Source organism: Mustela nivalis (assembly GCF_964662115.1).
Source record: "Mustela nivalis genome assembly, chromosome: 3".
Classification (NCBI taxonomy): domain Eukaryota; kingdom Metazoa; phylum Chordata; class Mammalia; order Carnivora; family Mustelidae; genus Mustela; species Mustela nivalis.
The window spans coordinates 151,311,379-151,335,781 of NC_139022.1; the positions used below are offsets into that span (position 1 = coordinate 151,311,379).

Sequence of the window (24,403 nt, forward strand, 5' to 3'; positions counted from 1 at the left end):
TGGGATCAAGCCCCGCATCAGGCTCTCTGCTAAGCAGGGAACCTGCTTCCTCCTTTCTCTGCCTTGTTATCTGTCAAATAAATAAAAAAATTTTTTTTAATTTAAAAAAAAACCAGAATATTATTCAGCCATAAAAAAATGAAATCTTGCCATTTGCAACAACATGGCCAAAGCTAGAGTACAGGGCTAAACAAAATAAGCCTCTCTGCTAAGCAGGGAACCTGCTTCCTTCCTTTCTCTGCCTTGTTATCTGTCAAATAAATAAAAAAAATTTTTTTAATTTAAAAAAAAACCAGAATATTATTCAGCCATAAAAAAATGAAATCTTGCCATTTGCAACAACATGGCCAAAGCTAGAGTACAGGGCTAAACAAAATAAGCCAGTCAGAAAAAGACAAATACCACATGACTTCACTAATCTGTGGAATTTAGAAAACAAATTAATAAAGAAGAAAAAAAAAGTGACAAACCAAATAATAGACTCTTTTTATTTTTTAAGATTATTTATTTATTTATTTATTTGACAGACAGAGATCACAAGTAGGCAGAGAGGCAGGCAGAGAGAAAGGAAGGGAAGCAGGCTCCCTGCAAAGCAGAGAGCCCGATGCGGGGCTCGATCCCAGGACCCTGAGATCATGACCCGAGCTGAAGGCAGAGGCATAACCCACCCAGGTGCCCCCAAATAACAGACTCTTAACTACAGAGAACAAACAGATTGTTACCAGAGGTCGGGTGCGTAGGGGGCATGGGTGAAACAGGTGAAGAGTACAGTTTTCTTCATGAGCACTAAGTAATATACAGAACCACTGTCCACTGAGGCACTCTATTGTACCCCTGAGACGAATGTTAACACTGTAGGTTAACTACACTGGAATTAAAAAAAAGACACAGGCAACCCTTGCTTTGCATAGTTCTGATACGCATGAATTTCAGTTATCATAGTTTAGAAAAGTAATACCAGGCCCCGACAGCATGGCTCAGATTTCAGTTATTCCCAGGCTACACCAACTCTAAAGAATTAAAAATTCTAGGGGCGCCTGGGTGGCTCAGTGGGTTAAGCCTCTGCCTTCGGCTCAGGTCATGATCCCCGGGTCCTGGGATCAAGCCCCGCATTGAGCTCTCTGCTCAGCAGGGAGCCTGCTTCTCCCCCTCTCTCTCTGCCTGCCTCTCCGCCTACTTGTGATCTCTGTCAAGTAAATAAATAAAATCTTTTAAAAAAAAAATTCCAAAGGTGAGGTCCAGCATTTAACATTTTTTTAAGTTTGCATTTAATTCCCATTAACATACAGTGTAAAAATAGTTTCAGGTGTACAATATAGTGATTCAAGACTTCCATGCATCACTCTGTGCTCATCATAAGTGCACTCCTTAATCTCTATCACTTATTTAATCCATGTCCCACCGACCTCCCTCTGGTAACCATCAGTTTGTCCTCTAGAGTGAAGACACAGTCCGTTTCTTGATTTCTCTCTTTCTCTTATTTTTTTCCCCCCTTTGGCATCTAACATTTTACCATGACCTTCAAATAGTTCTGAACTATGGTAAATTATACATAATATGCTACACAACACTTGGAAAGAATATAGTAGAACATGTAGGAATATTAAAAATCTCCAAGCAATACTGTGATGGGGAAAACAAAAATAAATTATGGAATAACAACCATCTAATGTCATTTATAAAAACAAGTATAGTGTGTACTCTTTTTTTAAGATTTTATTTATTTATTTGACCGAGAGAGAGAGAGAGACATCAAGAGAGAGAATACAAGCAGGGAGTGGGAAAGGGAGAGGGAGGCTTCTCGCTGAGCAGGGAGCCCGATGCGGAGCTCGATCCCAGGACCCCGGATCACAACCTGAGTGAAAGGCAGATATTCAACCAAACGAGCCACCCAGGCGCCCATAGTACATACTCTTCTGATGGGTATGTATATTTGTCAATGGTGGCATAAAAAAAAAAACTTAAAGAATTCATGAAAACAGTAAGAATACCTAAGAAAGAGATTTTTAAAAGATGACCAAAGAAGAACTTTAGTTTTAACTGTAATGTTTTAATTCCTGTATGAGAACATAATATATCAATTAATTAATTAAAGTGTTTTTTAAAAGAAGAGAATAAGAGTATGTAGCCATTTTTAAATGGGCAGAGGATTAGGAATTCTTAACTTGGGGCTATCTAAGTGATCCAAAGCTTCTTAATATTTTGTGAAAACTTTAACTCCATCCACATTTTTTTACATAAAGGATACATCTGAAGGATCTGTGTGCCCATGGATTCTAACTCATGAACATACATATATAATTTTTTTGAGACTCAGTGAAGAAACAAAACAAAAGGTGACCAGCAGATTGGATTAGAGAATATGCAGTACTGATGATTTTCACTAAATGGGACAAAGAAAGACTTTAGAACCTCAAGATTCGCAAATCTAATATTGATGTTGGCTGGGCAAAAGTCCGAAACAAATTATTAAACATACTTCAAAATACCAAAATGGAAGATGCATCAAAAAGAAGTTGAATAACAACAGAAGAAAAGCATTTTGAAAAATCTCGTTTTTCTACAGGTAGATCAAGAAAACATTTTACCTCAAAGTATGTTTAGGTATCCCAGGAAAGTGAGAACAAGGTCAAAAATATTAAAATATTCATCAGAGATGTCCAAATTGCAAAATACCTGATCTCATTCTCACTCCTAAACTTAGGACTTCTGCTGCCTATCCTGAATGGCTACGGGGGTGGGGGGGGTGTGGACGCCACTTTGACACCCACTTACTCACCATGGTGAATAGATGGTCTTAAAAACAGCACACCCTGCTTTTACACCTTCAAAACAGTCAACAAACTCCTTCGAGTTTTCTTTGCAGGTGATATAGTAACTATGTAGATGAGCGAGGAAAGGTATGGAAAAATTTAGCTGAGTTAACAGGTGTCTATAGATTCTCATAGCTGTGAGCAATTTAATCTAAAGGGTTAACAGATCAATATGAAAATAAAGACGGCTTCTTTTTTTTTTTAAGATTTTATTTATTTATTTGAAAGACAGAGATCACAAGTAGGCAGAGAAGCAGGCAGAGAGAGTGAGAGGGAAGCAGGCTCCCCGCTGAGCAGAGAGCCCGATGCGGGGCTCAATCTCAGGACCCTGAGATCATGACCTGAGCCGAAGGCAGAGGCTTAACCCACTGAGCCACCCAGGTGCCCCTGGCTTCTTTTTTTATTTTTTTAAATTTATTTGTCAGAGAGAGAGGGCACAAGCAAGGGGAGTGGCAGACAGAGGAACAAGCAGGCTCCCCACCGAACAGGGAGACTGATGCAGGACTCAATGCAGGACTCGATCCCATAACCCTGATCTGAGGCAGATGCTTAGCCAACTGAGCCACCCACACACCCTAATGAAAGGCTTCTAATGGCAGACCAAAGTCTGACTCTGCCATATTCAACAAGTATCAATTGAATAACTCATTGGACATTTATCAAATCTGTAATCAGCAAAAAGCAAAATTTCATCATTAATATGATCATTAATATGTTAGAATCTAAAACTGGAACAATCAGCTAACAAAATAAAGAGAAAAGAATTGAATGCCAAAGAAAATACCTCCACTGCATTTTTTTCAGTATTTAAAAATTTAATGTGAATTTAATTTAGTATTATATAATATACAGTCACACATGAACACACAAATTTAGTAATCATCATTTGTGGCACATAAGACCTAAAATACTTAACATCTGACCCTTTTACAGAAAAATTTTACCAACTCCTGATCTTGACCAGTTATGTTTTTTCTCAAAAATATGTTCTATCTTTGATTTTGAGTATTAAAATCAAAGATACTAAGTAAACATTCTGTAACATTAAATTTAAATTGGAGCAGGGGTACTGGGACACTCCTGGGCGGGCAGTAGGCAATGAAGGTCTGCAGTCTCTGGCCAGTGACTAGCCTGAGCCCATGGCAGCAAGTTTCCTGTGCTGCCCAGCTGGGATCGGATCATACACACCCAGAGCCATGTTGGCGAAAGTGGACCACCTATGGCACCAGGTCATGATCAACCAATTTATGCTGGCTGTAGGTTGCACTGCCAACCAGGTGAACAGCTGCAACAGGTGCTAGAGACTGCATTGGCAGCTAGAGACTGCCCTGAGTGTTTTTTTCCAAGAAACCACCATTCCCAACAGCTACCATCACTGCCAGATGATGTGCACCCCCAGCAAAACACCTGCCATACCACCCAACGTTCCTTAGGCCATGTTCCCGAAGCTACATGCCTCTGAGAGCCGTCAGAGCAGCAACATCCCCATGACAGCTGTGGTCTCCTCCTCTCCTGCAAACTTCAGTCCCTTCTGGGCCTGGCCCCACCAAGCTACCAGGCCATCTGGATACCACTCCCTCCACCACCCACAGCCAACATGGCCCCTGGGAGCACAGTAGAGGGGTACCTGGCAGAAATCCATGGGTGGGATGGATGGCCACAGATGAGACTGGTTGCAGCCAGGCACTGGGCTGGAGCTGGGGGGTAGTCCATGGTCATGGGAACAAAGGAGGGCCAAGTTGAGGTGAGTTGGGTTGAGTGGGAGTTTCCTAAAGATCGCACTACATGATTTTATAAAAGAATTTGGGGGAGGTACGGTGAGGGAATAGTCAACTTCCTGAGCCATTTAAGGGGTTTCTCTTCAGGCAAGTTTTTTTCTCTCTTTAGTATGTAACTATAATATATATGACTATATAAGTATAACTAATCTATGTGAGAATGGACTAGCTGACTGAGATGCTGGGGTCAACAGAGAAGATCGTCCAAAAGGATCCTCCCCTTGGGCCAGCACTCCTTCCTTCACCCCTGTCCCAGGACAGGTGCTTGGAAGCCAGCTGGTGTGATCTTGTAGTCACAAGGTATCCTCTCAAAGATCATGCCTTCTGGAATCAGAAGAGGACCACCATGGATCCATTCCAAGGAGTTATACAGCAGGGGCTCCCAGAAGTACCCAGCAGCTTAAGGTGTGGAGGCCTCCTTGCCATCACAAGCTCCCTGCACCCCGACTTAGTAGCTGGCTCCTCAGGGGCCTTGCAGGTCCCTGCCTCTCCTGGTATCAGCAGCTTCCAGCTAGATATGCAGGGATTGGGCAGAACTAAAGAGCAGCATGGGTCTCAAGCTTGCCTCACAGGGATCCTGATTCTCCACGGCCACCCTGCCTCTCTCACTGTGTGTCCTACCTGAGTGAATGACAGAGTGGAGAGCTTGCCTTTGGATTTAGTTCCTAAATCAATTACTTCACCAATAATCTCATCAATAATTTCTGTGTGAAATTTTAATTGAAAAACTTAAAAGAGGCTTTTCTTTTTAAGAAAATGGAGCAGGAATACAACTTAACCATTCTGTGACTGTTTTACACATGTACTTCGGTTAAACAAACACAGAAATGATGGTGGGAACCAAAGTTCTCACTGTTAGGAAGTGAAGGTTTCCAAGAAGGAGGAAGACTGGAATGAACCAATGTATACTAGCTTCGAGTCAGAGACATGGGTATGAACTCCTGTTTATCTCAACATGGATGCAAATGGATAAAGAAGTAATTTTATAGATCTAGCACACACACAAGTGTGTATACATGCATTTAATTCCCACCTCAGCTGAGAAGCCTAGAAGGAACAATAAGCACACCAAGAACCTAGATCCGGTTTTTAGATACCACTATCCTAATAAATATGACTGACTCTAGGACTGGGGCAGGGACAATACAAGGTGCATCCGGAGCATCTAATAATACCAAAAAGTAAAAAGTACTCAGAAAAAAAAAAAAAGGAGGCATATCAAAGAAAGGATCACATGAGCCAAATTGCAAGAGCTCCCAATGACTACAGCTGAAATAGTCTTAGCAACAAAATAAATAACATTGTATTGGCTTATAACCCAAGATATAAAACAAGTATCAAGTAATCAATACAGAATTCCAAGTAATTTATGTAAACACTACCCCCACCAAGAGGTAGAGCTTAATTTTTCTACTCTTCCAAATGTGAGCAGCATTCACTGACTTACTCCCAAAGAACAGCAAATGGAAAGGGGAGGAAAAGTAACTTTATAGTGGAGAAACCTTAAAAACATGATAGCATGTACCCTGGTATGTGATAAGAAGGGCACTTCACCTCTGTGATACTCATCCCCCAAGACCCAGAATCCCAGTCTAACCAGAGAAAAACATCATAAAAAAACACATCAATAAACATTCTACAAAACACCTGACCAGGACCGCTCAAAACTGCCAGGGTCAGGAAAACAAGGAAAGACTGAGAAGTCATCATAAACCAAAGACTAAACAGACATGAACACTAAGTGTAAGGTGTATCTTGGAAGGCATATTAGTGGAGAAACAGTGAAATGCAAATACAGTTTGGAGTTTGGTTCATAGTGATAGACCAATGTGGATTTACTTGCCATAAATGTACCATGGTAAATGTAAGATATTAACAACAGAGGAAACTGAGTTAGGGGTATGCCTGAATTCTAGATGATCTTTGCAGTTTTTCTATAAATTAAAAAAATATTCTGAAGTTAAAGTTTACTAAAATTTTGAAATGTAAATATCAAAGTATTTAAGTGATCTTGTCACTTAAATACGCACACACACACACACACATGCACACCTATATTTCCTACCTCTTTCACTGAAAAGGTCAAGAAGGAATGATATCCCACTATTAATGAGCAGATATAACATTCAGATTTGGTCTCTAAATACCATTTCCACAGTTTAAAAAAAAAAAAAGAAAAAAAAGATCTCCATGGGGAAATGCTGATTCTAGGGCCTGGAAAGGAACGTACCAGGAAGCTTACATCATGTTATGCCAGAAAGTAAGTAAGCTTTTGTAAAGTCTAATGAGTACATGTCAAAACTACATAGCAATCAGGGACTCCCCTGGCCAAATCTGGGACAATTTAAACATCAAAAAGAATAATGAGTACAATTGACTGGAATGCACAAAAATTTTAAAGTCATAAATCCTGCCACTCAAAAAGGAAAAAGAAAAAAAAAAAACACCACCCCCAATAACAGCAGCAACTCATTTATCACCATCTACCCATGAACTAAAAATGGGTAGTTAAATAACCAAATATTTATCTTGCCTTCACAGTAGAACTGTATTTTAAGGTAACCGAATAACATCAGTTAATATGGAAAAGTTCTCTTAGAAGAATGTCAACAAATAAATGTAGATGAAATAATGGAATTTAGGAAATCAAGAAAATCACAAACTTAACAACCCTCAATGAGATAACTGACTCAGGTATGAATAATCAATGGATGCTAAACTCACTAAGTGAAGCAATGAGGAGAATCTGGATATTTCCACGCTACCAAACATCTCTCTATAAAATTCTTGTCTATCTCAAGTATATAATATAAGATTAACTTTACAATGGAAGAATCAGATGTCACCAACTTAATCCTGGATCAATCTTACTTGCAAGTTACAAAGAGCAACAACTAGACAATATATGCCACTTGATGTGATACATTAGAGATTAAAATCAAGCCTTCATATCTTTAATAGGAAATACTGGAGACAAATAAGTTAAATGATATTGTAAAAAAAACAATGAGAAAATTCAGAGAAGAACCTTATGAAGCACAACCGACCTATTTAATAAAGTCCTGGGAAAGAAAAGGGTTTGGAAGGAAACCTCCTAGATTAAAAGATATGTAAGAGAGGTACACAATAAATGTGATATGTATTACTTGATTGGATCCATGTTTGACAAACCAGCATTAAAACACATTTTGAGAGTAAACTGGGGAAATTTAAATATGGGATGATACTGTAATGAGTACGGTGTTATACGCAAACAACAAATCATGGAACGCTACATCAAAAACGAATGATGTACTGTGTGGTGACTAACATAGCACAATAAAAAAAAAAACATAAAAAGAGAAATATTAAGAAATTCTAAATAGGGGCGCCTGGGTGGCTCAGTTGGTTAAGCAACTACCTTCAGCTCAGGTCATGATGCCAGGGTCCTGGGATCAAGCCCCATATCAGGCTTCTTGGTTGGCAGGGAGCCTGCTTCTCCCTTTCCCTCTGCCTGCTACTCTGCCAGCTTGTGCTTTCTCTCTCTCTCTCTCTCTCTCTGTCAAGTAACTAAACAAAAATTTTTTTAAATTTTTTAAAAAAAGAAATTCTAAATAATTTTGTTAGGATAATTGGAGCTATATTTACATAGGGAAATGTCTATATTTTTGAAAGATTCATGCTGAATTATTTCAAAGTGAAAGCTATGTATGTCTTTACTTTTAAATACTTCAAAAATTATAAAAATGAAGCAAATACAAAAAATGTTTTTAACTGTTACATCCAGGTAAAGGGTAAAAGGCTGTTACAGTAATCCCTCTACTTTTCTCTGTGTTTGAAATTTTTTGCCATAAAAAGTGAATTACAGATAGATGCATAAATAGGTATAAAATTAAGGTGCGGTGCCTAGGCGGCTCAGTCGATTAGGCGGCTGCCTTTGGTTCAGGTCATGATTTCAGGGTGCTGGGATTGAGCCCACGTGAGGTTCCCTGCTCAGCAGAGAGCCTGATTCCTCCTCTCCCTCTGCCTGCTGCTTTGCCTACTTGTGCTCTCTCTGTCAAATGAATAAAATCTTTTAAGAAAATACATATTAAGTAAAAAATATATATATTGTCATAAAAAGTACCATCATTTATTTGGAGACTAAGGGCAAATGATGGCAAAGCTACACAGTTCTCATGATTTAAAATAGTAACATTCATATAATGTTTGCAGTACTGGAGTTTACATTAATCTTGTACAGATTGTCAAGAATTCTGTTTATTCCCATCTTCCCTTTGATAGCTCACTATTATATATAGGATGCAACAATTTAATTATGGAAGAGAAAATAAGCTTATTCCTGGGTTTTTCTGCATTTTCAGTTACAACAGCATAGCAAATGACACAGTTTAGTAATAGAACACTGGCTTGAGACTCATGAAACATGAGTCTATTCAGAGCTGATCATTAATAGAGTACGGAACAATCCTGAACAAGCGAGTTCACAGTTGTGAAAGTAGAAGGAAAACACAATCCTTAATCAAGAGACCATCACATGGTAATAAAAGATATGACCTCATATTTTAAATAAATTTTTTTAAAAAGTAATCACACTAACTCAAGATACCAAGTTACTCTTTTAAATAATGAGAGCTTTATTAAATACAGCCATCATAAATAAATAAATAAATAATAAATAAATACAGAAATACAGCCATCATTGGAGATAACCTGTTTTTAAATTTTTTTTTTCCTTTCCATTTGATCAGAGATTTGCTATGTTCACTTAGGGAATTCTCAAATCTTTACTAAAGATAGCTTAAAAGAGTTAGGACTTCGAAATTTACAAATCAGTATGATTTGTACAAAACTGACCAGAGCCATGTTTAGATAAAACTTTTAGGTCATTTTGCTAGCTAATTAGCTGCCAGAGAAATCTGAGATCTCAGATCCAATTCTTAGCCACATACAGACATTTATTATCTAAGCATTTATTAGCAAGAAAGCAAAAACAATTCATCTGACCTTTTCTGCAGGATTAAGAAAAATCCCAGCTCTCTAGTCTTTCGTTTACTTCAACCACCACTTCCATGAAAGAGTCACTGAAAGCGAACTCCCAATAGCCCAGAAATAGGAACTTTAACCATATAGTTGACAGAACCCAGTTTACAGGCAGGTATTAGGTTTAGCAAAAACCATCATCCCAAGAGTTCAAGTTAAAGGCAAACTAGATTCTTCTTTTTTTTTAAGATTTTATTTATTTATTTGACATAGAGAGACAGAGAGAGAGGCAACACAAGCAGGGGGAGTGGGAGAGGGAGAAGCTGGCTTCCCACTGAACACAGAGTGATCTGCAACTACATCCCAGAACCCTGGGATCATGACCTGAGCCTAAGGCAGATGCTTAACAACGCTTAACAATGGAGCCACCCAGGTGCCCCAGGCAAACTAGATTCTGTTTTGTTTTTAATTTTTTTTTAAAGATTTTATTTATTTATTTGACATACAGAGATCACAAGTAGGCAGAGAGGGGGGGGGGGGGAAGCAGGCTCCCTGCTGAGCACAGAGCCTGATGCGGGGCTTGAACCCAGGACACTGAGATTAGGACCTGAGCCGAAAGCAGAGGCTTTAACCCACTGAGCCACCCAGGTGCCCCAGCAAACTAGATTCTTAAGCCCCCTTCATGCAAGAGTAGAAAATTGGAACTAAGTAATTTCAGCTAATTCACATATCTTGAATATGTACGTTTAGTCAGTAAGAGCTTATTTCCAACATACATTATACAAGTTAACAAGATATCAGTTTCACCAATAAAAATCTATTTTTGATATCTAATATACTAAAAGATACGATACAGTCAGAAACAGAAATAAGAGGGTGGTTTATGGTAGCAACATGTAAAGCCCCTTCTGATATAATGCTAGCTGACCGTACCTGTACAGCGTGGCACTGACGAGCACCTGGGTTATCGGCTTCACATATGTCATACACATACACATGGCATTACACAGTATTTACTGGAGTATTAAACTAGCAAGGTAATAATCTCTAAATACATATATTTTTTACCAAACAAAAAAAGACTGAAAACATCTTTAAAATGTAGATTAATCAAAGTGAAGGGAAGAAATTTAAGGTACATTTTTCTTTCACTCAAATAATAAAGGTAACATATGGTCATATAAATGTAGTATATTTTGGTACAGAGCATTACAGATGGAATTCGAACAATGACAGCACTCTGTCTTCAAATAGGAAGGTATTAAGTTGTGTAATACATACCATTCACAGGGCTGAAGAGATCGAAATGCCTTAAAAGAAGCATCCATTCCAGCAAAATCCCAAAATTTAACGTCATAGTCATACCCTCCAGTCACCAAACGGGCACCTGAGGGATCTAGACCCAAAGCAGAAACCTGGTTTAAAAAAAAAAAAAAAAATTAACTGGAGAAAATCTAGTTATAGTCTATGGTAACCTCCATTTCCTGTCTCTAACCCTACCTCCTATATTATAGGCATTGGAAGTACAACCCACTAGCTGTTATTACTTCTACTGTTATTACTTCTCTATTATTTGACTTTGTTATTATGACTACTACCTCCTTTGAATAAAGAAAAAATATTTTAATTTAATGTAATTGCCAGCTTTGTCCCAACTTATCTACCAAACCTCATAAATAGATCAGCTTTTTCAATAAACAATTTTGAGAAAATCTTTCGAGATATTTTAATTACCAACCGAAGCCCATACGAATCTAAAATTACCAAAACGAGAAAATGCCAACAGGAATGTTAAGAAATCTATTTAATGAAGTAAGACAGAGTAGAAGTTATTTTCTTGTGTATATGGCTGAATGACTCAATATAATCACCTTAAACAATTATTTTTAAAGCTGAATTTATAAGTGACTGACTGCATTGTAATACCACTTTTTTACATTGGCTCCATAAAATATCTGCCTTCCCTGTGAATTTTCCTAGAGCCATTGCACATGTGAACACCCACTGGTAACTCACTATTCTTAAGCAGAGAGTCCCTAGATCTACTGCCCTCTCAGAAGGAAAAAAAAAAAAAAAATACATTAGAAATAATTAATGAGACTACCATACAAATGAAATACTAAAAGGATCAAAGTTTTATATAAAGGAAGCAACTATAAATCAGTTCTTTGAACAGAACTGAAATGTTATTAATGTTAGAATTACTGTAATTATTACCAGGTACTTAAAAAATAATTTTACTCATTTCAACCACTATCTGTAAACACTGATTTCAATGTAAGGGAATTATATAAATATAATTAATGACTTATTATATGTTTAAGTTAGGTACTACTCGAAATGTGTTAAAGCATACAAATGAGGACAATTGTATGTCTTAAAACCTAAAACAATGAAAAATAAAAATAAACAGGGGCGCCTGGGTGCCTCAGTGGACTAAAGCCTCTGCTTTCAGCTCAGGTCATGATCCCAGGGTCCTGGGATCGAGCCCCACATCGGGCTCTCTGCTCAGAAGGGAGCCTGCTTCCCCCTCTCTCTCTGCCTGCCTCTCTGCCTACTTGTGATCTCTCTCTGTCAAATAAATAAATAAAATCTTAAAAAAAAAAGAAAAAGAAACAGTAGCTTTTGAAGGTTAGAAAGCCACTTCTCCTACTACCAGCTACAAACTTACTTGTGTCTATGCCCACTCTATCCTTCCACTCTCCTGTTACAATTAAAGAGATGTCTTCCTCCTTATATGACTAACTGCGCCAGTGTTCATTCCATTACAATACAATTTGAAAATGCAAATTCGTTTGCAGCTTGTCTATTCTGTGCCCATCCTCCCCTCAAGAGTGTAAGCTCCACTCCCTCCCTATGACTGCCAGCACCAAGGAGCAAGGGCAGAGACCTATGGTGAGGATAGGAAAACTAATGACTAGCCGTAGCTATCTCCTTGAACCCTTCGTGTGGAAGGGGAAAGGGCTGTTTAGAGCCAGCAGCTCCCAACTTCTAGAGAGTCATTGGTCTGCCTTCAGCTCAGGTCATAATCTCAGGATGATCTTGGGATCCTAAGATCAAGACCTGTGGAGGGCTCCCCACTTAGCGAGGAGTCCGCTTCTCCCTCTTCCTTTGCTCCTCCCCACTCCATGTGTGGTCTTCTTTCTCTCTCTAATAATTAAATAAAACCCTAAAAAAAAAAAAAAAAAGGAAGCTCTAATTGATTTTTTTAATGTGCAAAACAAGTGGACACTACATTTTTTACTATAATTCTTTAGAAGATAAAATTCAATTTAAAAAATAGAAATACTTAAATAAAAGATGTAAAACTCATGAATACTTCTGGTTGTAAAAATCTCTGAACTAAATGATAGGGAAGTTTCTGTTTAAGTACAGTCTACAGTTCCTTTCCTAATTTACTTAAAAACATGAAAATTAAGAAAATTCTGTCACATATTCAGAATAAAAATACTAGGAGTCTGATTAAACAAAAAGGAGACATAAGATCACAAATCAGAAGGAAAGAGTTTCCTAAAGCAGCAGTTCTCACATACTCAGCTTTCAAGCCACTTTACGATCTTTAAATCTATTAAGGACCCCAAAAAGCATTTGTTTATGTGAGCTCTATGTATCAATATTTACCACAGTAAAACTATAAACTAAGCCATTTTAAAATACTTATTGTTCACTTCATTTGAAATAATTATAAACCCACTATACCTTAACAAATATTTTTAAGAAAAAGATATTTCAAAACCAAAAAATTCTGGCAAGAAGAAGGTCATCTTTCCTCTATTAATTCTATCATTGGCATCATTTCTGGGTCTATTTCTATGGATTGACGTTTTCCCGATTATGGGATGTATTTTCCTACTTCTTTACATATCAGACATCCAGAAAAAGGCAGGTTCATTGAAAAGAGAAAGCAAGATAATTTAATTCTTTCATTTATGAGGTTTCATTCATGCAATTTCCACTTTTTCAATGGCTTTCCAATAACATGATTTCATGTTATAACTCAAAATTTTACATTCATAATCTTTAAATAACATTAATACAACAATGCAAAAGCAGAATCTGTAAGTTTAAGTAATAATGATAATGATCTTAAAGCAATACAGTAACTATTTTATGTTCCTTTCTTATCTCGATGTTCATCTAAAAAACAAACTCAGGCCTTTTACTGATATAGAAATAAAGCTAAGGGTAATGAGAAATTTTCCCACACCATAAAAAGGAAAACTGTATTTTAGCTTCATTTCTTTTTTTCACTTGTAATGTTCCTCTATCAAAGAACAAGGTTTTAAAGCCAACAATAACAATAAGGGTTGCTATTTTAAATGAAATGGAACAGTTATTTTGATTGAATAAAAATGTCATCATTCTGTTTCTTTAATGCCTTGTAGCTTCTGTGTTATCAGTTCATTGTGCAATTAGTCCTAATACAAATGTATCATGAGTTTACTTTTCCGTGAGAGCCTTGTTATTGAAAGAATCAAATTTTTTAAACTTACTGTTTTAGTGCCATGTTTTAGAGTTATTTCATGTGAGTCAGGGATCTTTTGGACAGGATTCTGAAAAAAGAAAATTCCATGACATCAATGAGTATCCAACAAATGAAGGGGACTACATGCCACATTCACAGGAAATAGAATTTTTTAAAATTGCATCACTAGCTTTTTACACCAAGCTTTAAAAAACAGAAATAAAATTTGTGAGAGTATCTTATTTCTGCACTTCTAGATAGATGACAATTGGTCTCATGAATGTACCTCAAATCTCAAAACAGATAAGCCTAAGAAACTTTTTAGGTTGTTGGAACCATAAGCCCTCTCAGCATCCAAATATTTAAAGTCCGCTCTTCACTGAAAAAAATGGGCCTAACTTAAAGTGCTTAACTACACAAAATAAAATCAAATCTGTACAGGGTAGATATATACCTTTTAACCCTTAAAAGTTTAAAAAACAAAACACTGCTGCTAAAAATGGCACAAATAAGGAACCGAGTCATTCAATGATTCATTGATTCAATAAGCATGTGTTAAAGTGAGATTATTCCAGATGCTAGGTATTATCAGACATAGCCTACACCATTCCCCCTTCCAAGAACCATGTGGTCTAGGTGGGGAGATCAATCACTCTAATACAATACAAGAAATGCTGTGACAGGCAGGAGGTATGTGCAGGATAACCAAGGGAGAAAAAAGATGGATGCATAAATCAGACATAAGGAATCACAATGATCATCTGAATATGAAGTTTCATTATTTAGTCAAGTTTCCATTATCCAAGAGTCGGGTAATCAGACTAAAATTCTAGGGCCATTACAAATTTATGTGAGGATCATCCTGCAATCTACTTAACTGGATATGTGCAATCTAATAGACTTTGGTCCCTGTCTCCCCTCACTCTTTAGCACCCTTGATGAATCAATCAATCACTAGTTTTATCTCATCATAAACTTGTCCCCTGCTAAGGCTCTTTCTTCCCGGCACATAAACAACTAAAGCACTTGTCATATTAGACACACATATACACACAAGCAATCTACCCTATATTTACTGCTATATCATTATCTTTTCCTTTGCAATCAAGCTTCAAGCTTCCTTACACAAGTTTTCACTCAAGTGTCTCTGCTTCCTGTCACCCTTCTACTTCTACCACTCTGGCATGTGTCCTTTTATTCCTAATGCCCAACACAGTCCTTGGCACTTAAGAGATTGTCAGTAAATACCTCTTGAATAAACAAACAAGTCTCTATAAAGTCAGAACTTAACCTGCACAACTGACCTTTCAACAGCAAGGCAACTACTTAACTATTTCCTCCTTCTTGAAATTGTTCTTTCCTGGGAGGAAGCAGCCTAGACAAGAAGCCAGAAAAGCTAGGGGTTTTATTTCTATGTTTTTTTAAGGTTAAACATTCTTTTTAACATTTTCTTTTATTTATTTAATTTTTTAAAGCTCTACACCCAAGTTGGTCTTGAATTCACAACCACAAGATCAAGAGTCATGCTCTCTGACTAAGCCAGCCAGATGCCCCAAGAATACTAGGTTTTTTTAAATCTAGCCCTGCCACTCAATAACCCTGTCATAACTGCAGAAGAGCTATGACTCTACTTCCTCATTTATATATAAAAGATAATAGCACCTGCCCTTTAGGTTACTGTGAGGTAAGTGGTTTAAGCCTTATAACGCAGCATTCATCACAAAGCAGGTGCTCAGTAAATGACAGCCACCATTTATTCTAAGGCTTACCTCCTATCTCTCCGGTCATATCATCTTAGTCTATTTCCAGGCTTCTCTTCCTCCTTAACTGGCTAATTCCTACTCATCTTTTAAGACTCAATTCAGATGTGACCTGCTCCTGGAAGCATTTCTCAACATTTCAAACTCGGTTTAAATGACCCTTCCATGTACTCCCATGTCTCAAATAAGGAGACAACCCCTCCTTATCTCGATCCAGAATTTATCAAAATCCATTGTAATTTTTGCCCTCTCTCCCCCCACCACTCCATAACCAAACTGCAAGATAGACACTTCTCAAAGATTTTGTATATCTATTATTATCTCTGGATCCCTAATCCACATAACAGGTGGTGAATAGCAGACAAACACAAAAGTGTTTTGGAACTAATTCACAGCCCAATGTCTACCTTGTAGATCACACTAGATTGTACTTTTTAATTTACTTTCAAACATTAATGTTTATGTCCAAAAAGAAGAGCAAGTGCTATCCATCAGATCAGTAAGTGACAATATGGGATAACTGAGGTTTTCAAAAAGTAAAAACCTTTACCAACCAAATGACTAGATCCCAGGTGAAAAGTAAATTTAAAGTTGCACGTATAGGGGTGCCTAACTGGCTCAGTCAGTAAAGCATAAGATTCTTAATCTTGGGATCATGAGTTTCAGCCCCACATTGGGTGTAGAGATTACTTAAAAAAAAAAAAAAAAAGTTGCCAGTATAGAGAATTAAAGGCACTTTGTTTTAGAATATCTGCATCTCAGAGATTACTACAGTCTACCACCACCGCCACAGTGCAGTGAAGATTAGGAAATGAGAAGACACTGAACAGGAACCCTAACCTCACAGTAACCTAAAGAACTGCTGGAGTGTTTACAATTTATTTCAGTACCAGACATTACAGCATGGCTTACTCTGCTTTGGAAAAGGGCAGCACATACCTTGATTTCAGTGATACCAATATTCCAACACAAATTCCAAAATAATTTAAAAGTCGAACAAATGAATTCTGGACTATCCTTATATTAAATTATGGAAGCCACTGTTCCCTTTGCAGTTGACAACATTTGTAAGCAATAAAAACTCATGTATAAGTGCTACATACTCTTGCAAATACAGCAGAACAGCTCAAATGTTTCACTTAGAGAAGATTCTATTATAGTCAGTGTCTCATTTCATAACTAATTAGTTTTTCATCACTTAGGAAACAGAAACACTGTTACTAAGAGGAAGGATGAAAATTACTTCATTGAATTCAATGTACAATGTGCCTATATATAGACAATTTCTGGCATTTAAAATAAAAACTTACAAGAACACAGAACAATTTAGTATTTACATTAGGAATGAATTAAATGTTTAAATAAATGTTGTTTACATTTAAAATCAAAGTTTTACTGGAAATCATGGAAGGCATAACTCATAAGAGGCCCATATAACTGGCACAACTAAATCATCTAAAATAGTAGCAATTCATCTTTTGGTAGCATATCATTTGATGGTGACTGTTCTTTTTCCAGAAATTTTCCTAATGACTTTTTGGGATATGGCTTAAGTGTGAAATTTGCTGTAACAGTAAAATATTTTCATGATTTTCATTCCAGGGACATCATAAGCTGCAAGACTTCACTGAAGTCATTTATTATAAGAATTCATAACAAAATCTAGTCTTAATGGAAGAGGAGGAAAGATACCAGCTTTTGTTTTGGTTTGGTCTTAAATGCCAACCAAAGGATTATTTCCCAGGCTCTTTGGTTTGCCCTCAATAACAAGGATAACAAATATATCTGGAATAACATGAGCAGTTTCATCTGACACATACCCTTAAAGTGTTTTCAAAAGACTTGCAAATCAGAAATAACCCTTCTGGGATAAAGTTGCCATAAGTTTAAAAAGTTATAATAGTGTGGCCCTATAACGCCTAATTGAAAGTCTACTGAGAAACAAAGATCTGCCACAAAGTGGCTATGAACTATGTGGAGAGAATGAGGACGACCAACCAGGAACTTGCAAACGAATGCTACATTCTCCCAGAAACCATTTTGCAAATAATTGCCCATTTGGTATCACAGAAAACCAAAATTAGAGTCTATTCTAGTATAAATCTGGAGATCCAATAGACTGACTGAATTATTCCCCATCACACATTTCCCTTAAAAAACATTTATTGAATATTTAATTATATACCAGACACCTGGGACTACAGTAAAAATAACAAGACTAACAAAGACAATGCTCCTAAGGACTGTCAATCCAGTAAAGCAAAACTGACAGGTAAACAAGTAAGCAACACTGAAATGTTTCAGATGCTATGACAGAAGAACACGTAGGGTTCAGTGCTCAATTCCATTTTACCTGGGGAAGTAGAGGGTGATTAGAAAAGGCTTTAGAAGAGATGCTTGAGATGCCTCTGGAAATACAGAGGTTCCCTAGGTGAACGTAGAGGGCATCCAGGAGAGAATAAGATAAATCCTGACACTTACTAAACTGCGAATATTTTTGCCTGGGTTGAGTTTAAATTGCTGGGCAGGAAAAGGGAAAGGCAGTGAAGAGGCAACCTCTAGAATGAGAGAAAATGTCTGCAAATCATATATTTGATAAGGGGTTAATATCTAAAAACACAAAATTTCTACAATTCAACAACAACAACAAAAACAAACAACCTAATTCAAAAATTGGCACAGGACCTAAGAGATTTCTCCAAAGAAGAAATACAGATGACCAATAAGTAGTACATGAAAAGATACTCAAAATTACTAATCATCAGGGAAATGAAAATCAAAACCACACTGAGATACCAGTAACAGGATGGTTATTATTTAAAAAAAAAAAAAAGAAAGAAAGAAAGAAAGAAAGAAAGAAAGAAAGAAAGAAAGAAAGAAAGAAAGAAAAGAAAGAAAAAAAGAAATGTGGACCAGGACATACAAAAAGTGGAACCCTTTTACACTGCTGCACAGAAATGGGGCAGCTGCTATGGAAAACAGTACGGTAGCTCCTCAAAAAATTTAAAATATGATTCAGCAATCCCACTTTTGTGTATATACCCAAAAAAATTAAGAGCAGGATCTGCAAGTGATGTTTGTACACCCATGTTCACAGCAGCAAGACAACAGCCAAAACAGAAGCAACTGAAGTATTCATCAAGGAAGGGGACACCTGGGTGTCTCAGTCGGTTGAGCATCTGTCTTTGGCTCAGGTCATGATCTCAGGGCCCTGGGATCAAGTCCGCATTGGGCTCCTTGCTCAGCAGGGAGTCTGCTTCTCCTGCTACCCACTGCTCTCCCTGCTGCTGCTCCCCCTGCTTGTGTGACCTCTCTCTCTTTCTCGATCTGACAAATAAATAAATAAATACTTTTTAAAAAGGGGGAGGGAAGGAAATTCTGACACTTGCAACAAGGATGAACTTGGAGGGCCTTATGCTAAGTGAAACAAGCCATAGAAGAAAAATACTGTACAATTCCTATGAGGTATCTAGAGTAGTCAGATTCATAGAAAGTAGAATAGTGGTTGCCAGAGTTGAGGAAAGAGGGGAAAATAGGGAATGATTGTTTAATGGGTATAGTTTCTGTACCAGATAAAAAAAAAAGTTCTGGAGACTGAACATACAACAACATAACACTACTGACCTGAACATTTAAACATTTAAAGATGATTAATATTGGAAGGTGGGGGGGGGGGGGTGAAACAGTTGATAGGGATTAAAGAGTATGATGAGCACTGAGTAATGTACAGAACTGCTGAGTCACTATATAGTACACCTGAAACTAATATAGCACTGTATGTTAACTATACTGGAATTAAAATAAAAAACTTAATAAAATTTAATAATTTTTAAATAAATAAAAATAAAAATGGTTAAGATTATCATCTGGGTGGCAGTCATTAGGCATCTGCCTTCAGCTCAGGTCATGATCCCAAGGTCCTGGGATCAAGCCCCGTATCGGGCTCTCTGCTCAGCAGGAAACCTGCTTCTCCCACTCCCACTCCCCCAGCTTGTGTTCTCTCTCTTGCTGCCTCTCTCTGTCAAATAAATAAATAAAATCTTACCCAAAAAATTATAAATTTTGTGTATTTAACCTAACTAAAAAATAATTTTCATAGATAAAACCCACATAAGCAAAAAAAAATTTTTTTTAATTTTTATGGCCAACAGACATATGAAAAAGAGCTCAACATCACTCAGCATCAGGGAAATACAAATCAAAACCACAATGAGATATCAACTCACACCAGTCAGAATGGCTAAAATTAACAAGTCAGGAAATGACAGATGCTGGCGAGGATACAGAGAAAGGGGAACCCTCCTACACTGTTGGTAGGAATGCAAGCTGGTGCAGCCACTCTGGAAAATAGCATGGAGGTTCCTCAAAAAGTTGAAAATAGAGCTACCCTATGACTCAGCAATCATACTACTGGGTATTTACCCTAAAGATATAAATGTAGTGATCTGAAGGGTCACGTGCACCCAAATGTTTATAGCAGCAATGTCCACAATAGCCATACTATGGAAAGAACCTAGATGTCCATTAACAGATGAATGGATCAAGAAGATGTGGTATATTTATACAATGGAATACTATGCAGCCATCAAAAGAAATGAAATCTTGCCATTTGCAATGATGTGGCTGGAACTAGAGGGTATTATGCTGAGCGAAATAAGTCAATAAGAGAAAGACAATTATCATATGATAATTCCTCTCTGTTATGGGGAATTTGAGGGTGGGGGCTTGGGAGGTAGGGAAGCTAAAAATGAAACAAGATGGGATCAGAAGGCAGAAAAACCTTAAGAGACTCTCAATCTCACAAAGAAACTGAGGGTTGCTGGTGGGAGGGGGGGTAGGGAGAGGGTGGTTGGGTTATGGACATTGGGGAGGGTATGTGATATGGTGAGTGCTGTGAAATGTGTAAGCCTGATGATTCACAGACCTTTACCCCTGGGCCAATAATACATTATATATTAATAAAAATAATTAATTAAAAAATCACCAAAAGATGCATAGTATTAAGCCTAAACACTTAATGCTCTAATAAACTCTTGGTAAGCTTCAAAATAAATCATTTATCAAATGTTTAAAATCTTCCTCCAAAAATGTAAAACTATAGGTACAAAATATTGCAGGAAGGAAAGACAATTTCCTATCTAATTCTCACAGCTGGTTCCAATCCTTCAATTAGTAGTATTCCCAAACTACCTCTAAATCACCCTCAAACAATTTATGCCCTATTGCAAGCTGCAACCTTGGAGAATATATCTCAGTAACATGACTTAAAAGTACATTGTTAAATAACATTTTATACTTGTGTGAAGGCTGAAAAACTCAAAAAGGATAGGTCATTCTTGTATTTTTTTTTTAACTCCATGACATTATCAATAAACACAAGGATGACAATTTTCTATCCTTATCATAGAATAATGGCAGGTAATTACCAAAAGGATTTATACCAAAAGATACATTTATTTTGTAAAGCTACCATGAAATGCACCTTATCATTCCCTGATACCCTAAAATTTTATGAGTATTTCTGCTCTTATTTGCTATTTCTGAAGACTTGAAATCTAGACAGAATTCTGCAATTAACTCCACTTGTAACCTTCATTAAGCCACTTGATTGTCTAGAACCTTGGGTTTTTCACTGATAAAAATGGGAAAATCAGAGGAGGTAATTCATGACATTCTATGATGACATGGTTTACCTTAAAACTTATTCACATCTGAAACTATGAACACTCCCTATGCCACTGAAAAGTCCTTCTCTGACTGCTACCTTTTCACTTCTCTCTGCCCTGCTCACTATCATGATGTTTCTCTTCTTACACTGTTTTTCTTTGGGAACCTTCAATGGTTCTCCATTGCTTTTAGTAGCAATCAATAACTTTTCACAGCATTCGCACATTTTTTGCTTTAGAAATTTTCTGCAACATTTGACTACTGTCCCAAATTACATTTAGAAAATTAATGTTTTGAAGAAGTTTCCAGTAAAAGGATACAAACTTAAAGTTATGAATAAGTTCTGGGGATCTAATGTACAGCATGATGACTGTAGTTAAGAATAGTGTGTTGCAAACCATAAGAGACTCTTAATCTCACAAAACAAACTGCGGGTTGCCAGGAGAAGGGGGTAGGGAGAGGGTGGTGGGGTTATGGACATTAGGGAAGGTGTGTGCTATGGTGAGTGCTGTGAAGTGTGTAAACCTGGTGATTCACAGATCTGTACCCTTGGGGCTAATAATACATTATATGTTAATAAAAAAATTTTTTTTAATTTTAAAATTTTAAAAAAATAATAATAATACTGGGTTGCATACTTGCAATTTCCTAGGAGAGTAGATCTGAAGTGTTCATACCACAAAAAAAAAAAAAAAAAAAAGAAAGAAAGAAAGAAAGAAACATAGCCATGTGAGGTGATAGATGTGTTAATTAACCTGACTGTAGTAATCATTTCACAATTTATACATGTATCAAAACACCACATTATACCCTTTAAATATATACAATTTTTGTTAATTACACCTCAGTAAAGCTGGAAAATAGATAGACTATTTAAAAAGGGGAAAAAAAAATACTGGGGTGCCTGGCTGGCTTGGTCAGTAGAGCATGTGACTCTTGATCTAGGGTGTCCTGAGTTCCAGCCTCACACTGAGCAACGAAATTATTTTTCTTTAAATTCCTTATATAATTAAAAAGCAGTTTCTTGTAAGATATTAATATCTAAAGAGCCTAACAATAGTCTTATTACTTGCAGTGGTACTTTTCTATATATTACTTATTAATGTGCCTTACCCACATTACCTTACCCACAACATTAATCAATTCAGGCAGGAACAGAAGAACAAAGGAGTTGGGCTTGCCAGGAAGAGGGTGGTAGTTTGTGGGAGAGTGTTATAACAGAAAGAAAAAGGAGCAACCTGGCTTTCTAGAACCCCTATAATGAAACTCCTCCCTCCCACTCCTTCACCTCCGTCCTAAAAAAGAAGGCTTTCTTTTACAACTATAAACAAAGGTCCTGGGTTTTACCATTTGCCTTATCCTAAAAAAAAAAAAAAAGGCCCACCTCCACCATATCAGTGGCAACAACGTATACATCAATCTCAAATCTTTACAACTTGAATTAATTATCTACTGAAAGCCTCAAATCTTTAGCCTCCTGTCTACAAAGAATAAGTATTTATTAGAATGATTCATTTGAGAAAAAAAGCACAGAGTTGCTGTGATAACCCAATTAGTTAATATGACAAAGTACTTTATAATTATAACCCATTATAAGGACAAAATTATTATGAGCCTACGGCTACAAAGGTTTTTCCTGAAAGTACGTATTTTAGGAACTGTTGGGAGACGCAGTAAAAAATGCCTTGAGATAAAAAGGTTTTATCAAGTTTCAGAATCTCAGATAGGCAGTGTAAAATTATTTCAACATAGGTTATACCATGTTGAATTATGTTTAGGAATTCATATCTGGGGGCGCCTGGGTGGCTCAGTGGGTTTAAAGCCTCTGCCTTCAGCTCAGATCATGATCCCAGGGTCCTGGGATAGAGCCCCGCATCCGTCTCTCTGCTCAGCTGGGGGCTGCTTCTCCCCTCTCCCTGCCTGCCTCTGCCTACTTGTGATCTCTGTCAAATAAATAAATAAAATCTTTAAAAAAAAAAAAAAGAATTCGTATCTGTTTTTTAATGAACATTGAGTTACTGCTTGGGTAATCTGTTTCTATTTAGTTAAAGATGCACAAACTTTACTAATTTTAACTACAAAAGGTGCCACAGTATGACTTAAATTAGGTAAGGACTAATATATTTGAGAAAACAAAAGAACCCTGTGCCATAATAAATTTTTTTATTAAATTTACCTGACACTGAGATATCTTTATCCTTTTCCTCTGCTACAGTTTATTTTTTTCTTTTAAGATTTTTATTTATTTATTTGACAGAGAGAGATCACAAGTAGGCAGAGAGGCAGGCAGAGAGAGAGGAGGAAGCAGGCTCCCCACTGAGCAGAGAGCCCGACGTGGGGCTCAATCCCAAGACCCTGAGATCATGACCTGAGCCGAAGGCAGAAGCTTTAACCCACTGAGCCACACCAGTTCTTTTTTTTTTTTTTTTTAATAAAGATTGTATTTATTTGTCAGAGAGAGAGAGAGCAGCAGGCAAAGGGAGAAGCAGGCTTCCTGCCGAGCACGGAGCCTGATGTGGGGCTCAATCCCAGGACACAGGATCAAGACCTGAACCAAAGGCAGACGCTCAACTGACCAACACATTCAGGTGCCCCCTCTGCTACAGTTCTTTTAAAACCTAACAACACTGCAGAATGGATACCATATCTGATTTGATATAACTTCTCATACATGCAAAAGCATGTACATGCTTCACAACTGTCAAAGGGACAGTGAAAATTAGAAACATCTTAGAAAGTGATCTATGTATATTCTCTGGGACAATTATACAATTCCAGCACTAGCAATTATGCATCCTACTTATCCAACCAAATATGGAACAAACACAGTATTAACACTTCATACTTGCCATAAGGTCTAAAGCCACCACCACTCAAGTGTTTTCAATTGCTCTTGGACATTTCTTGCTAGAGAACAAAAGCATACTGTGGAGAGTATGGGAGAAAGGGGGGCCCTCA

General features: G+C 37.2%; 1 protein-coding gene across 2 annotated transcripts in view; it reads right to left on the minus strand.

The window, feature by feature from the left end:
• WDR70 (WD repeat domain 70) overlaps nt 1-24,403 on the minus strand; it is a 297,351-nt gene that overhangs the window by 237,113 nt on the left and 35,835 nt on the right. For both annotated transcript variants that reach the window (XM_082724203.1, XM_082724202.1), the window contains 2 exons: nt 14,047-14,106; nt 10,835-10,968 (listed from right to left, as the gene is read on the minus strand). In XM_082724203.1, coding sequence (XP_082580329.1) covers nt 10,835-10,968; nt 14,047-14,106 — 194 coding nt within the window. The remainder of the gene's footprint in view (nt 1-10,834; nt 10,969-14,046; nt 14,107-24,403) is intronic.